Here is a 16,566-nt window from a genome sequence, read left to right as displayed (position 1 = left end):
CCTGCTGTCAGTACCGTGTTCACTGTTGTGTTGAGATTTATTACATTAGTTTATTTTTATATTTTTTTACAACATTTTATGTTATCATTATTTAGTTGTAAACTGACAGCAGCCTATAGTAATTCTCTATACCTGGAGGTGACCCCACTGCAGGTTCTGCTGGACTGGACAGCAGCTGGAGGTCGGTCGGGTATTTTTGGGGCAGGATTACATTTTTTTCGCTGTTTGGCCCGCGGCTGTTCTGACTCTGATTCAGAACTTTCCTCCTCTTCACTCCAGTCAAGATCGCTGATGTCCGACACGTCTCCGCCATCGATTCCCCCTCACTGACCTCCTGTATCTTTGTTAAAGCTTCTTCCACCTTATATCTCTTATTTATGCCTGTTTTTATTGTCTTTCTTTTGGGATTTGGTTGATATTTTTTGGCTGTCTGTCTGATTGTCTGCTGTCAGAGCTAGCTCCCTGTTCAGATGCCGCATATGAACCAAAACAAATCAATAGCAGCAAAAAAAAAGCCCCGTGAAGTGCGTCTTTTTTTTAAAGCTGGCCTTTGGAGGTATAAATGCTTTGTAATATTATGTGTGTCATTGTTAGGACCTTATTTGCTTCAGAAAAACATACAAGACACATATTTAGGAAAAGTCAAAGAATTAGAGGACAGGGGAATTATTTTAAAGCGACACTAAGGAACTTTTCAACCTTAATAAAACATTTTAATATCTTTTGTGATGACACATCGACTTACAACGGGTTGAATGACCCCTCTGTCACGGGCTGAGGGCGTCAGTATTGCTTTTACTTGGACTAAGAAACTGTGAGGAGGGTGGTAGGAACCCAGCACACGGCATGCGTCACATTATGATATAATATTGTTTAGCCACCATTAGATTCATCACCTCGTCGTTATCCGTCCTTCACACAGCCACTGGAAACAAATGTAGGCGAGTTCAGTCTGACAGCATGCCACCGGGAGCAGCATTTTACGAAGTCACGCACTAGTCCTCATGGGAACTGTAGTATTCCTTTAGGCAAAACACTACCGCTTTTGTCCACTGGCGCTGCCAAAATCAACGGAAACTGAAAGTTCCTTAGTGTTACTTTAACAGATTTATTTGAATTCTAAAAACCCAAACGGTCTGTCAGACCGTCTTGGATGTTCTAGTGTTAAAGAAGATAATAAAAACAATTATGTGCTTCATGAGTGATTTTGTGTATCTTTCATGACACTGACAAGCTGAAACCCTGCCTGTGAGGTTTTCTCAGACAAATTATCATCAGATCCTCCTCCCCAGCCTGCTCACACCTTCTGCACTAAACTCTCACTGCGCCCAGCTGATTCTGTCGACCCCTCCCCCTGGTGCGTGGCCACGCCCATCTCGGCGCAAGTACAGCGGACCGGTCAGAAACCCTCTTCTGCGCCTGCCGGTGATCAACGGCCAAGTTGCGCCGTCAAATTAGAGCCTATGGACTTTGTTTAACAGGTGTGAAACGGGGCAGGAAGAAGTTCAACTTACTGAACTTGACGCCTTCTCCAATATTCAATAATCAACTGTTATAATCATCCTGCTTCCTGAATCTCATGCATTCTAGAATATGTAGTTTCATTTCTTTAGTACATTGTTAAATAAGTTAATTTGTATTTAATTGCAGATCTGAAATTGCATGCTAAGGTCACGCTATAAAGAAATGAGTCACATACCGTGATCACTTCCATCTGTCAAACAGTATGTTTAATCTGTTGCTTGTTTTAATGAGTTTCATCCCTGAAAAGAAAGAAAGAAAAAAAAAGCCGTCTCACCCCAAAACAGCAGTAGACGGCTGAGACAAACATGACGGCTGTCAGGACGACAAGGCAGGTCATGAAGAAGCCGATCATCAGGCTGGAGCTGCAGACGACACACAGTGGGAGAAAGAGTGAGCGTCACTCTGTGATTCACTGAAGGTGTCCTTTCCTTCCTTTAACGGTCAGCAGCCTGGCACTGATGTAAATACTGTGGAAGGAGCCGGCGTGAAGGGAATGAAGAGAGGAGTGATGAAGGAGGGCAGATTAAAGAAGTGACAGGAGGAGATGCAGTGTGGGAGCAGGAGGTGGATCAATGGGATTCAACCTGCACGAGATTTTCAATCTTTTTAGGACTCATCACAGTTTTCCGACTCATCTGTAAAACTGTTTATTAACACACATTCACCTCATAGAGCTCATAAACTCCTTTTAATATAAAGGAGCAATAAGTCAGAAATTTACTGTAACATTACTCAAAATCTCTCCCATTTTTCACCTGTCATTGACCAAACATTCCCTTTAAACAAACTGTCATCTCCATTCACAATGTCTTGGTCAACTTTCTTTCTTTTCAAATGAGAGTGTCGGGATGGAACAACTCCAATGGGTGGGGCTAGACTATCACACTTCCTGGTTCCAAAGCCAGTCAGATGTGATTTCCAGGGTTAAGGCCCATCCATGCTTCACATCCCTCATGCTGGGGCTATATGGCGTAGAGGCGCGTCCCCTGGGTGGTGGATAGGGGTGCCCTCCTTCGGGGGGGTTCCACCTGAATAAAAAGGAATAGGGTGCCGTGGACCAACACAGCCCAGGAGAGGGACAACTCTGACTCCAAACCCGGGTAGACAGAGCTCGTTAGCCTTGGTAAGCAGTCTGTCTAGGAGAGGGGCAACTCCGACTACAAACCCCAGCGTGCCGGGATGCTGTGAGGCGGCAGCGACACCAACCGGCTATCCTGCGGAGGGCCAACAACCCACCCAGGAGAAACCTCTTCTGTTATGAAACTGACCACAGAAAGAAGCCGGACTGACCCACATGGTAACGGACCCCAGCCTGCCCCCGACCAACGAGTATGGATCGACCTTTATTGTACGAGGGGGGACCCAAAATTTTCCGGACTGATTCTATTAATAAAAAAATACAATGAAGTTCCGCCTTTGGCCACTAGATGTCGCTCCAGGATAACCTCATGCATAACTGTGCCAGGTTTGGTCTTCCCCTGTGATGCGGTCAGCTGACAGTCACTGTTTATGTTGACAGAGTTACACCCCGCTCTTCGATTTTTCAAGATGGCGGATATCCACGGATATGCGCTCTGTCAAAACATTTTGTTTTTTATTGGGAAAACAGCAGCAGAAACACTCACCATGTTGCAGACATTCTTTAAGGAGGATTCTTAGGGTGTCTGAGTGGTTTGGGCCCTTTAAGAGTAATCAGATTACATCAGGAAGACCAGGCACGCAGAGGACAACAATCCACTTCCAGAACAGAGGAAAACCTCACAAAAACTGAAGAAGACGTCCTGGTAGATCCACGCAGGACTTTTGATGACATTGCAGATGTGATGGGAGTATTGTAGAGATCCAGACTGATGATCCTCAGGAGGTTATTAGAAGCAGTGAGATGAAGGCTCCCGGAAATGGCCTCATCATAACAGACAGCAGACCACAGGACGCCCCGTTACGCACAGAAATAGCACCAAATGTTGTGCGTAAAGCATATTTTTGGACTAAAACCGTGACCAGCCAGCCTCCCCACCGCCATATTCACCTGATCTGGCCCCAGGCAACTGCTTTTTGTTGTCAAAGATGAAACTGGAGCGGCAGCGGAAAGGTAAGACAGGCATACAGGCGGGGGAGGGAAAATCGAAGTTCTATCTTTCCGGCACAGTTACGCACGGTCATGGCGACTCTTCTGAACAGTGAACATCTCGGGTGTAGCGTTGTATTCAAGCCTAAGGAGAGGATTTTGAAGGTGACAGTTTCAAATAATTGCGAAGATTAAAAAATAAAAAGTTATAACTACAGTCCGGGAACTTTTGGGTCCACCCTCGTAGGACCCGTGTCGCCACATGGAATATCCAGACCCTCCTTCACCCCGGAGCTGCCCCCCTGCTGTCCTGAGAGCTCTGCCGCTACAACACCTCCCTGGCAGGGCGCTGTGAGGTCCGACGGCAAGGTAATGGCGAAACAACAGCAGACGACCAGCCTGTGCCGGGCTGTTCCCCCGACCCAGCGGTCCAGCCTCCAGGCCCGGTCGGGCTTTGGCGGCGGGCGACGCGGATCACACCGTCGGCCGCCCCCGCCTCTCCGACCGGCTCCCCGGCGACCCGCAGCAGGACCGAGCCGCGCGGCCTCACCCAGCGGTCCTACGGAGCGGGCCCGCGGTCTGCCGCCGGACCCCCGGGCCCCCCGGTGTGGCGCGCCACCCCAGTGGCGGGCCCGCCGGCGAGCCTCCGCCTCTCTCGGGCCCAGTTTGACAAGCTTCTGGCCCGCATCATCGCTCAGCGTGCTTGTCTGTGATTGGATGACGCGCGCGTTGACACTTCAAAAGTTCAATTTTCCCAACTTCAGGCGTTGACGCCTGCAACGCGTGACGCGTGTGACGCGTGTGACGCGCGTCGCCAACGCTTGAAACGCTCGGAAAGCGACGCTCGAAAAGCGCCTGACGTGCGTTAGGTCCGTTGAAGCTCGTCCACCAGAGACTTTGAATGTAAAAGCGACGCCCGTGGCGCTTGCAACGCGTCCGGTGTGAACGCACCATAAGCGACAGACTACTGTCTGCTGTCCTCCTCCACAACCACGGCGAGATGACAGTGGTTGTCGCCGATGCCCCCACGGACGCCGCTGATGAGGATGTGAAGGACGCGTTCTTCGACCAACTCCACCAGGCTGTCAGCTGAGCTCCACCCCACGCTACCATCATTCTCACTGACGCCAACGCCACTCTGTCCAGTAGCGACCGGTCCCTCAGCTCACCTGTCGGCACCACCTTCTTCCACAGGAAAACAAATGACAATGGCTCCGCCTCCTCCGCCTCCTCCTCCTCCGCCACCATAACAGCCTCTGTGTTGCTGACACCTGGTTTCCTCGGAAACAAATCCATCTCTGGACGTGGTACGGCCTAGATGGCAGAACCAGGAAGGCGCTGGACCACATCCTCATTTCTCAACGCTGGAAGTCGTTTGTCACCAGCTGCCGGGTGTACAGAGGAGACCGCCGTCTGCTGGTGGCCCAGTTGAAGCTAAAGCTTAGAGCCAACCAGCACCAGACCCTGCCTCGCCCCGACTCCTCCCGACTCAATCACCCCAACATCGCCACAGATTTCAGTTGCTCCATCCACGGCACTCTTAATGCCCTGGCTCCCGACACAGTGACAGACTGGGCGACCTTCAAGGAAAGTGTCCTCCAGTCTGCTCACAATGTCCTGGGACGCTCACGATCGTCCGCGAGAAAGCCCTGGATATCAGATACTAAACATCATGGACCAGCGGCGTGAGGCCCGGCTCTGAGGCAACCTCACGGAGTATCGGTGACTGAACCGCCTGCGCAGTGTGGCCATCGCTGAGGACAGGGAGAGGTTCTGGGAAGCAGAAGCCCGACAGCTTGAATCCGCGGCCAACAACAATAACTAGAGCCACGTATTCAGTCTACTGCGCCAAGCCCGTAGCGGTCCACACATAAAGACAGCCTTGGAAAAAGATTCTGACGGTAATCTCATTACAACTGAAGCCAACTGCCTCGAGCGCTGGAAGGAACACTTTAGCCTCCTCCTGCAGCACAGCACCATCCCGGCTGATCCCGCCCTCCTAGAGGCTGCCAACGCTGCCCCCTGCAGTGCCCCCTGCTGCACAGACCCTGTAACACCCGGGGAAGTGAGAGCTGAACATCAGGAAAACCCCAGCATCTGTGCCATCACCGGTGAGATGCTCAAAGCCGGCGGTGATGGCATGGTGGAGTGGCTAACCCACCTATTCAATCAGGTGTGGGAAACAGAGCAGCTGCCACCAACTGGACCAGAGGGTCATCCTGCCCTTCTGGAAACGAACCACCGACTGGACCAGAGGGTCATCCTGCCCTTCTGGAAACGAACCACCGACTGGACCAGAGGGTCATCCTGCCCTTCTGGAAACGAACCACCGACTGGACCAGAGGGTCATCCTGCCCTTCTGGAAATGAAGGGTGATCGGCTTGTCTGCAGAAACCACAGAGGCATTACTCTGCTCTTCACCCCTGGCAAGGTCTTCGCCAGGATCTTGCTTAATCGTGCCCTTCCAGCGATCAGAAGCCGCCGCCGTCCCCAGCAGGCTTGTTTTTTGCCCAATCACTCCACAATCAACCACATCTCTGCCGTACGTCTGCTGATAGAGAAGACCCGTGAATTCCGTAAAGATCGCCATCTGTATATCAGATTCATGGATCTGAAGCCGCCTCCAACACCGTCTGCCACTCCTCTCTGTGGAACATCCTCCAAACCCTTGGAGCACCACCAAAGACCATTGCTCTGTTCCAGCTGCTCTGCAGCAGAGAGCTGAGTCCGTATGAACAGTTTGACTCCAGCTGGTTTACCGTCTCCAGCGGCGTTCTCCAGGGCTGTGTGGCTCCTGATCTTTTTACTGCATCATGGACCATCTGATGTCCCAGGTCTGCGAGGCGTCCCCGGAGTGTCCTTGAGCAACTACCACCTGACTGACCTGGAATACGCTGATGATACCATCCTGCTCAGCACAACCTACAGTCAGCTGAGACGCTCTGGGCTTTACTGTGAGGAGGCAGCACAGCTCGGCCTCCAGGTGAGCTGGACTAAAACTAAGTTCATGTATGTTGGTGATGGACCAAATCCACCTCCCATGCAAATTTGGAGCGACATCGTAGAGCCTGTCAAGAACTTTGTGTACCTGGGGTCCATGGTGACAGACAGCAGGGACCTAAAACCAGAGATTGATCGCAGACGAGCCCTGGCAGTATCTGCTCCGCAGTCCCTCTGGAAACCACTCTGGCGGCACCAGACCATCTCATGCAAGACGAAGCTTGCTCCGGATTTACAGCTTAGCAGTACTCTCCATCCTGCTTTATGGCTCAAAAATCTGGCCCCTGAATGACACTCTGGCTGCAAGAATCGATGGCTTTGATAGCAGGGCTCTGAGAACCATGGAGAACAGCAGGTGGCCCCAGCGAGTTTCCAATGAAGTGCTTAGAGCTGCACAGGCCAGCCCCGAGCATCTTCCTTGATCGCACAACGTCGTACCCGCTGGCTCGGTCATGTCCTTCATCTACCCCCAGAACATCCGACATGAGACGTTCTCCGGTTTGACCCAAAGGCCTCAGGCTGGAGACGACCTCAAGGGAAACCCCGCACCCGATGGCTCGACATCGTTGCGGGCGACCTCCAACAACACGGAGTTACTGTGGAGGAAGCAGAGCAGCTGGCACAAGACCGCCAGCACTGGAAAAACCTGGTTCATCTGGTCGGCTCAACGCACCGGGACGGGATACCCAGACCCTCGCTGGAGCAAGCAGCAAACAGTAAGTAGCATGCTTTACATGCTTCACATGTGCGCATGGGTGCGCGTTGCGCATTGCTCCCTGTGATGTAAAAATCGTCATGAATTCCTGTCCGCTAGGGTCCGCGTGGATCGATCCATAAATGTCCACAATGCACCCAGATTTTGTAACCGAGTCCGCGCGGTAGTCACGTAAGCGCCGAGTGGCTTTATTCGTCGCGCATGCGCCAGCCAGAGTGTTCTGCAGTATCACCACTGCACACTGTACTGACGCTCGTTTTTTCTTCTTCTTCAGCTAAATACAGCAGACACCGGAGCTGCGTGTCCCTCTGCTTTGTCTTCATCGCCATTTTGGTTCTGTGCATGCGCGCAACTTGTTTTCTCTGAGAGGGCGCAGGCAGCAGTGCGCATGGAACGCGTACCGTCATGAGTTCAGAAATGTAATGTGGGAGCGAGCGCATGAGCATCGGCGGTGTGCGGACACAGACATGCGAAGCATGGGCGAGCCTGGGTTTTCTGACTGTGCTGTCGGCCGTGTGCAGGCGAGTGGAGCCACTGATTAAAATCTTAATGGACTCACCGTGGCACAATGACCATCTGGATGAAGCAGATGAAGAGAAAGACGAGCGAGGCACAGGCCACATATGCTCCGAACCTGGAGTCCACCTGCTTAGAGTACTGGGGGGGTGGGGGGGTGGGGGGGCAGCGAGAGAGAGAGAGAGAGAGATTTTTAAAACACACTTTGTTCACATTCACAATTCAATGTTCTTTTACATTTACAAAACCATTGTCATGTTCACAAGTTAGAAAATCAATTCCAGTTCACATGTCAGAGTTTCAGAGTTGATCAGACTCCCTCCATTGTTTAAAGACTCCCTCCATTGCTTAAAGGGGACGTTGATCAGCCGGTTTTGCTCATTCGTATTTAATTTCTAGCCCCCCGAGAAGACCTATACAGGATAAACGGCACTGAAAGCTTCTCAGATCTGTGTCTTTTACTGCGCTGCTTCCTTGCTTTTCCTCCTTCCTCCGAAAACACTCTGTTCAGTTGACTCCATCCCAGTCTCATCCATGTGCACATCCCACTCGCTGTGATTGGTCACACCCACTTTGCCGATACGGAAGTGGAGATAACTGTTGCCATATCAGCTGTTTGTGAAATGGCACATTCTTCAGAAATCCAGCCTGAACTTTTGAACATGTTGTGCCTCTTCTGTGGAATCACTTCCATTTCATTTCGCGTTGCGTTCAAGGACCTCCTCGGCGGTGTGGCACATTCAAAGACAGTTGGTGACGACTGCTGGCTCTCCTCTGGGACTCAGACGTGTAAACAGCTGATTGTAAAAATATTTATTTCCATATACAGTGTTTCCTGCAGGATAAAAGTTTAGCCAGGGGGGAACGTGCGTTGCCGAGCGGGGGGAGTGATGCCGAGCAGCGCGCTGCTCACACGGAGTGTCCAAGCGGCCGCCGCTGCTGCTCTGCGGTGCACAACTGCTAATTAGCCGCAGACACGGCGCTATTTTTTTATTTATTTTTTTCCTGTCAGTTGTCCGGGTGCTGCAGAATTTAGCGCGAGCGTGGCGCCCGGACTGAAAAGGTCTGGCAGAAACCCTCATGGGACGACTGTGTTTTCACTAACCTGCTGCAGTGACGCTGCTCTGATAGTAAACCTGCTACGTCTTGGTGTAGCACACGATGTGCTGTCATGCTAGGATAACTCTGATGCACCACAGACAGGCTGCACTGTGTTTTCGTTTCAACTTGTAGTGATCCCACACTTTGTGTCCCAAAACGCTTCCTATTATTATTATTATGGTAGAAAACATTCACCCCTTGCCCCGTGTGGCAGATAACCCCGCTATTTACTCGCCAAACAGAAAATTCATCTGCCGTTTGGCTGTAAATTTCGGACGTTGGTGGTAATTGTAACTTTTTTGTGCTATTCCCCTATCAGCTGATGATTTCTTTGAGCACCCAACCTTACCATCTAAAATAACTTTTATAGCTAACACAGAATAAACACAGGACACTGAAAAGTTCTAACTCACCGCTTCTGCAAAACAGTGCCGTGCAAAATGCCGTCGGCAGACAGAGACTGGAGGATTTGTCTTCTTCTGACCCGGAAAAATAAATAATTCCCACTGCTGCCTGGCGACTTCGTCTTCAGGAAAGTCAAATAAAACTGCCTTTCCAGGATATCCAAATAAACATTTTCTGGGAGCCATGTTCTCTGGATTTAACACCAACACACCACACCAGGCACAGAGAACCAGGGCCGGGTCTCAGCATGACCATATAAGGAAGTCTGGATCACATCTACGTCACAACGGTCCGGCTTGAAAACCCTCAGTGAACCAGAGCCTTCACAGCCAGGCGGAACTGTTTTCAGGGCTTGCGGGCAAAGACATGAACCGCATTACTGGACACTTTGGTGTCGTTTCACATTGGTATCAGACTATTTAATAGTGTTTACAGGTTTAAAAAAGAGTTTCACTGATCAACGTCCCCTTTAAAGCCTCCATCAGTCCTTCAGTCTCTGGAGTCTCAGCAGTCTCAGGAACTCCTGCAGTTCTTTCGTTTTTTCAGCTCCAGTTTTTTCAGTCTGTATTTCTCCTGCTCCGTCAGCTCCACCCATCCTTTGTCCTTTATGTTCACTTTACCACAACATGCTAAATCTTCTAAATCTGGAAAGTCGTCCTCCACCTTCACACCTTTTTATTCTTGGTTCTTTCCAAGAATCGTTTCATTTCTATTGTCCCATAAACACCAGTCTGGATCTCCAGCTACATTCTCCACCCTCCTGCACACTCCTCCAGGGAGTCTCTGGTCCCTTCTCCACCCTTCTTCAGATTTATTTTTCTATTTTATTTTATTTAACCTTTATTTATACAGGTTATCCCATTGAGACCCAGGGTCTCATTTGCAAGAGAGACCTGTGCAGCAAATACAAGAAAATTAGACAGACATACAAAACACAAAACATTAAAATGTATAAAACACTAAAATGAAACGGTAAAAAACAACAGTCATGATATTAAACACATTAAAAACATGACAGGCTCTTCAGCCTTCCTAATCGATTTTTAAATTCACAAAAAGGAATCAAGCTGCAGAGCTTCAGTTCACAATGTAGCTTGTTCCAGGTTGAGGGGCAGAGAATGAAAAAGCCTTTTTTCCAAGTTCAGTACGAACAGGAGGGATGGTGAAGGTTAAGTATTCTAATGAACGGAGACTGTAGCGTGGCCGAGAAGGTGACCTGTACTCAGACAGGTAAGAAGGCAGCAGGCCCAGAATGGATTTATAAATAAATATATACCAGTGCACGGTTCTGCGCTGGGATAGTGATGATCGGTTGGCAATGGAGTATAACATGCAGCGATGTGTGAGTGGTTTACAGCTGGTTATGAACCTCAGTGCTGCGTGATATACTGAACCCAGCAGAGTCAGAGAGCGAGCCGACGCATTCCTGTACACAACATCACCACAGTCCAGCAGAGGCAAGAAGGTGGCAGCAGCAAGACGCTGTCTGGACTTAAAAGAAAAACAGGATTTATTCCTAAAGAAAAAACCCAGCTTTAGTTTCCATTATCTTAGTAGTTGGTCAATATGGCATTTAAAAGACACACTCTCATCTTTTGTGAAGCCTAAGTATTCAAAGGAGGCTACAGTCTCAATAAGAGAACTGTGGGCAGACCAAATACTGGGAAGGGCAGCAGGAACCTTCTTATTGTTCGAAAAGAACATCCTTGGTTTTGTCTGCATTCAACACCAGCCTGAGGCTGAACAAATGATTCTGAATTATGTCGAATGCAGATTGCAGATGTCAGACCTGTCCGACAGTGTCAGCACAGCAGTACATGATTGTGTCGTCAGCATAGAGATGTACAGATGCATTCATGTTTAGGCCCACGTCGTTAACATAGACGGTAAAAAGGGTTGGTCCCAACACTGAACCTTGCGGCACACCGTTAGTGGTGGTAAGAAAGGCAGAGGTGAGATCTCCGAACTGTACACACTGCCTACGACAGGAGAGATAATTTGAGAACCATCCAACATTATGATCTGACAGGCCTACATTGAAAAGTCTCTGGCTTAAGATGCCATGGTCAACTGTGTCGAACGCCTTTGACAGATCAATGAACAGGGCAGCACAGTATTTCCTGGCGTCCATAGCACCGACAATATCATTCAGCACTTTGATTGCAGCAGTGACTGTACTGTGCTGCTTCCTAAACCCAGATTGGTGTGGGGATAATACATCATTCAAACACAAGTAGTCCTTGATCTGATTGTTCACTAGCCTTTCGAGAACCTTGGCTAAAACAGAGAGTTTTGAATTGGGTCTGTAGTTGTTCAGCAAAGTTGCATCACCACCTTTCAGTAGGGGCAGAACATAGGCAGTTTTCCATACATCAGGAATAACATTCATTGGAATGGAAAGATTGAAAACATGTGACACTGATTCAGCAGTGATATCTTGAGCCAGACGCAGGAAGTAAGGACGGAGGTGATCAGGGCCTGCTGATTTATGAGGGTCTAAGTCCTTTAAGGCCTTATGAAAAGAGAATCCGAGGCTATTCGAGGCTTGACTGGCAGGAGGGGTGAGGAAGAATTACCACTAATTAAATTAAACAAAGAGCTGGAGGCTATAAAATGTTTGTTAAAACAATTAAGCATCTCAGATTTATCTGATACAGGGACAGAGTCAACAATTATATTGGGAGGCAGCTCTGAGGTGCAACTGTTGGTTGAGAGAGACTTTATGATTTTCCAAAATCTCCTAGGGTCATTTAAGCTATCATTGGTCTGTGATAGATAATAATCCTGTTTCAGATAACCTCTTGTCCCCCCTCCACCCTCCTCCAGAGTCTCCGGTCCCTCCTCCACCCTCCTCAGCTGAACTCTCCACCTTCCTTTTATTTGACTTGACTCTCTTTTCTTTAGCTCCGCCCACTTCTCCCAGTCCGTCCACGGCGACTGTGAAGCTCAGGTTTAGCTGCTGGCCGTTGTTCTTCAGCACCATGGAGAGCTCCTGCTCTGGAGGCCAGGTAGACTGCTGTCTGTGCTAGTCCTGATGACTTCCTCAGTAAACGGTATGAATCACTGTTGAACCACATGGATGCCGTCCTCCAAGCTGGAATTCATGCAAGATGTTAACTATGGCTCTCACAGCACCACTACTTCATTCATTGATGTTCTGCAACATTTTTTGTATTTGAAGTAATTAATTTGTTCAATTTTCACATTACTCTCTGTAGGTGACAAAACTTTTGTCAAAATCTAACTGATTAATTAAAAGTGAAGTTATGAGCTGTTGCTTCTACAAAATGGATAAGCGCAAGACTTTTGTCAGGGACTGTAAAATCATCTTGTCTGTCTTCAACAAAGACAAGAGCCTGAGACACAGTCTAGGGTGTTTTCACACCTACTAGTCCGCCAGAGCGGTTCGGTTCGGACATAAATTATTCATAAACGTCGCAGCTGTCAACTAGTTCGGTTCATTCACAGCACTTGTTTTTGCAGATGAACTATCCACTATGACCCTCCTGCCCCTTGGTGGCGCTGTTCACACAATAGTGTGTTCTGGGAGACGGAAGTGAACCCTGATTGGCCAGCATGTGTGACGTGATGCGCCGCGCGGCTCGCTACGGAAGCCTCCGCCGACCAAAAAGCCTTCTCCACAACAGAGCGGACAGGACCGAGGCTGGTCCACGTTCAAACCAGCAGCGGACCGCACCGAGACCGCCTCCTCCAGGAGGTCTCGGTACGGTTCTTTGTCCCGGACCAAAACTGACTGGTCTGCTTTCACACCAGCGCGTACGAACCGAACCTGCAGGAGTTGGGGACTCTAGTCCGCTTCCAGCGGACCAGATGCTGTAGGTGTGACAGCAGCCTCAGTCTCTCAGGCTGTGTGATTTTCAGGAAGGGTCTGGACAGGTCCGCCGGCTCCAGGCTCAGCAGGAACTCAGGGACGCGGTCTGGACAGGTCCCTCAGCCCCATTATCAGCAGGAACTCAGGGACGCGGTCTGGACAGGTCCCTCAGCCCCATTATCAGCAGGAACTCAGGGACGCGGTCTGGACAGGTCCCTCAGCCCCGTTATCAGCAGGAACTCAGGGACGCGGTCTGGACAGGTCCCTCAGCCCCGTTATCAGCAGGACCTTGGGGAAAGGGTCAGCAGTAGGGATGGGATGAAATCTCGTGTCACGAGATCTCGCGAGATCGAATGCAGCGAGATTAAGTACGTTTATATAAGGCAAAAACTCTTTATTAACTGGAATATTGACGGATACATTACATGGCGCAAAACCATATAAACACATGCAAAACCCTGAATATGCTCATATTCATATTTAAAAACCTGGTCGAAAAGGACATGAAATACTGTTCTGCGCATGTTCTATCCGCAAGGAATCTTGGTCTTTTGAGTCCACAAACTACTTGTGATACAGTTTAATTGATACGACGTAAAGAAAATATGCGGAAACGATCGTTCAGTTCTTCTCTTTTATTGAAAAAACGCTGCATCGCATCAACGAACATTTCACCACGTCTTGCCGGCTCACACTCTTTTTCTAACAACATGCAGAGAGAGCCTGCAGCCTGCAGCCTTCTTCCTCTGTGGTGTCTGTGTAAAATAAGGTTGAACATGCAAACAGCACACCTAGTGGCATGAAGTACAAATGCAGTCATGGCGTCGTCTGTGCGCCTCGGTTTGAATGGGAATAGGCGAACGAGGCGGCCGCCGAGGGCGCAGTGTAGAGCGGAGGGCACCGTGGCCGGACAAGGGGCGCTCCGACCCGACACTCCGTGCTCCGACGCTGCATGTGAGTACCGCGCTGCCCCCCACACCTCAGCTCCAACACCCCTCCCCCCCCCCACCGGTCTCGTGTCGTCTCGATCTCGTGGACTCAATCTCGCGAGACATCTCGTCCCGTGAAATTTGTGTCTCGTCCCACCCCTCGTCAGCAGCATCCACAGAGAGTTCTCCTCAACCGGATATCCTCAGCAGGTTCCTGTCTCGGTGCATGGTTCCCATGCTGTGGGGCCTGGGCGTGGCTCAGGCCCGGCCCCACAGCACGGTGAGGGTCCCAGACTGGATCGGGTCGTGGCTCCACTGATGTCCAGTCTGGCTCCGTGGATCAGGATTTCTTTCAGCAGCCAGACCAGAGAGTCGGCTTTCAGGAACCTTCTGTGTGAAAATCAGACCCAGCATTTAAAGATACTCTGGTAAAACGGAGGCAGCCCCTTAAAAGCCCGAGCGCCCCCCAACTGGGGGCCTGGCAGCAAACATTTCAGAGATTGTCTAATAATGTGCATTATTTCTGACAGAATGTCATGATGCTTACCCTCAAATTAAACAGCAGAACCTGGGCTAACCGAATATATCAGCCATTATTACACTCTCCAAACCCAGCTCAAACACCAACTAAATGAATTATGAACCACATTCGTGACCGTGTCAACCCACTCGCCGAAATATTGATTGTAGCGCTGTGAAAAATGATGCAATTCACACAAACAGCCTCTCAGACGAGAGCTGAGACTCCGCTGGTTACAACCATACCACTCAAAGCCTCTAAAACCACAGAATCCGCCAGAAAATGCCACTAAAACAGCCAACAGCAAGATCGCGTTTTCAAACTGCGGTAAAAAAATCGCCTCTTACCTGGACTTTTGGCCATATAGAGTCCGAATTATGCGGTTATTGTCCATCGGGATCACTTAGCTTAGCCACTTAGCCACTCTGACGTCAATCCGGGCGTAAAACTGACCCCTAGTTCGCCTCGAGGAGCTCTGTGATTGGTCAGCGCCATACAGTTTGTCTGCGCCATGACGGTGTTTTGCTTGTTCTGATTGGCTAACAGAGCTGTCAATCACATGTCGGTGACCCCCGCTGCATTCTATTGGCTCAGACGAGTCTAGCGCCGTACGGGGTGTCTGTATTCATGAAGCCGCTGCGGAGCTGGGAGCCTGTATACAGAGGAGGCTTTACGCACGGAGCGTCCTGCTGAGCGTAACAGACGCTCTGTGTGAATTTCACTGCAGTCACGCCAGAGACTGCTCTGTTTGGATGGTTTGAACCTCAGCAGTGATATAAAAGTGAAAAATATAATTTGGTACAGTATAAAATTCAGATTTCACAGATGGCACCACAGTGTGCCAAAGTGTGCCATCGCCTGACCTGTCTGTACTAAAACCTGTCACATTTTGTTCTGCTTCACTTTCACAGAGTCAGCCTTTGCAGAGAGAGTGTTCACATATTTGTCTATGATCTGATGGAGGTTTAGAGCTGCAGCTGGATTTTTCCAAAGAGATGATCACATTGAAAGTGTTTTTTTTTTTTAGGCGAGACTGAACATTTTTCATTTGTGCTGTGTTCCATCTTCAGTCACACTTAACCAGTAACATATATACTGATATTTACACATGTGGACAAATCTTACAAGTGTTCACTTTATGAGGAGACAGTAACCACTCCAATAGGCCGGGTTATTGCAGTGTTATACTCTTTTAGTTTGGTATGTCATTTTCGAGAAGAGGCTCTGAAAAATAGCCTCGGGCTTAAAGGGTTAAGATTAGGAAGATCAGTCAAAAACAGAACATTATCCAAACCCAACTTATTGGCCCGCCTCAGGATGCAGCTGGCCACGCCTCTCCACACTTTTAGCCAGCTAAATCAAAATCCTGTCTAGAGTAAAATATTGCAGTCATGAGTAATACTGTTTAAAGGAGATCATAACAACAGCTGTAGTTTAGTTTGCATTGACTCTCAGCAGAATAACCCTCGTTAGTCATGCTGTTCTGTATTTTCATATAAATAGTTTTTTTTTTATGTTGATCCTGATTTTCCTGAATTTCATCCATTTGGAATGGAAACACACTATTGATTAAAAAATGTGGGAAAGGGCAGGGGTGTGAAATGCTTATACACTTAATTGATATGTTTAGAAAATTGTATTATGTTAAATGGAAAACAACAAAAAATGCAAGTCTAAAAAAAAATGAAACAATATACTAGGGATGAGCGAGTACACCACTATCTGTATCTGTATCTGTTTACCCATCAAAATGATCTGTATCCGTATCTAAACGGAAATGGGGTGGGGCAGACATTGGTACACTCTTTTAAGTCTGAAATTGATATGGATTGCTCAGAAGTTGCTACATTTGTTGTTTATTTGAAAACTATTTACAGAACCGTTTCAATGGTACAATGTACACGTTCTTTTATTTTAGTCAGAACATGAACATTTTTAAAGTTATATAAATGATTC

The 16,566-nt window shown here is 48.8% G+C and overlaps 1 protein-coding gene across 1 annotated transcript in view; it reads right to left on the bottom strand.

Annotated features, from left to right (window-relative positions):
- Nucleotides 1-1,747: 1,747 nt before the first annotated feature.
- Nucleotides 1,748-16,566, bottom strand: part of LOC115403256 (adenylate cyclase type 5-like) — an 80,385-nt gene continuing 65,566 nt past the window's right edge. The window contains exons 11-12 of the mRNA XM_030112115.1: nucleotides 7,867-7,964; nucleotides 1,748-1,886 (exon numbers count right to left, since the gene is read on the bottom strand). Coding sequence (XP_029967975.1) covers nucleotides 1,748-1,886; nucleotides 7,867-7,964 — 237 coding nt within the window. The remainder of the gene's footprint in view (nucleotides 1,887-7,866; nucleotides 7,965-16,566) is intronic.

Source organism: Salarias fasciatus, chromosome 16, assembly GCF_902148845.1.
Source record: "Salarias fasciatus chromosome 16, fSalaFa1.1, whole genome shotgun sequence".
Lineage (NCBI taxonomy): Eukaryota > Metazoa > Chordata > Actinopteri > Blenniiformes > Blenniidae > Salarias > Salarias fasciatus.
This window is presented reverse-complemented; position numbering and strand designations above follow the sequence as displayed.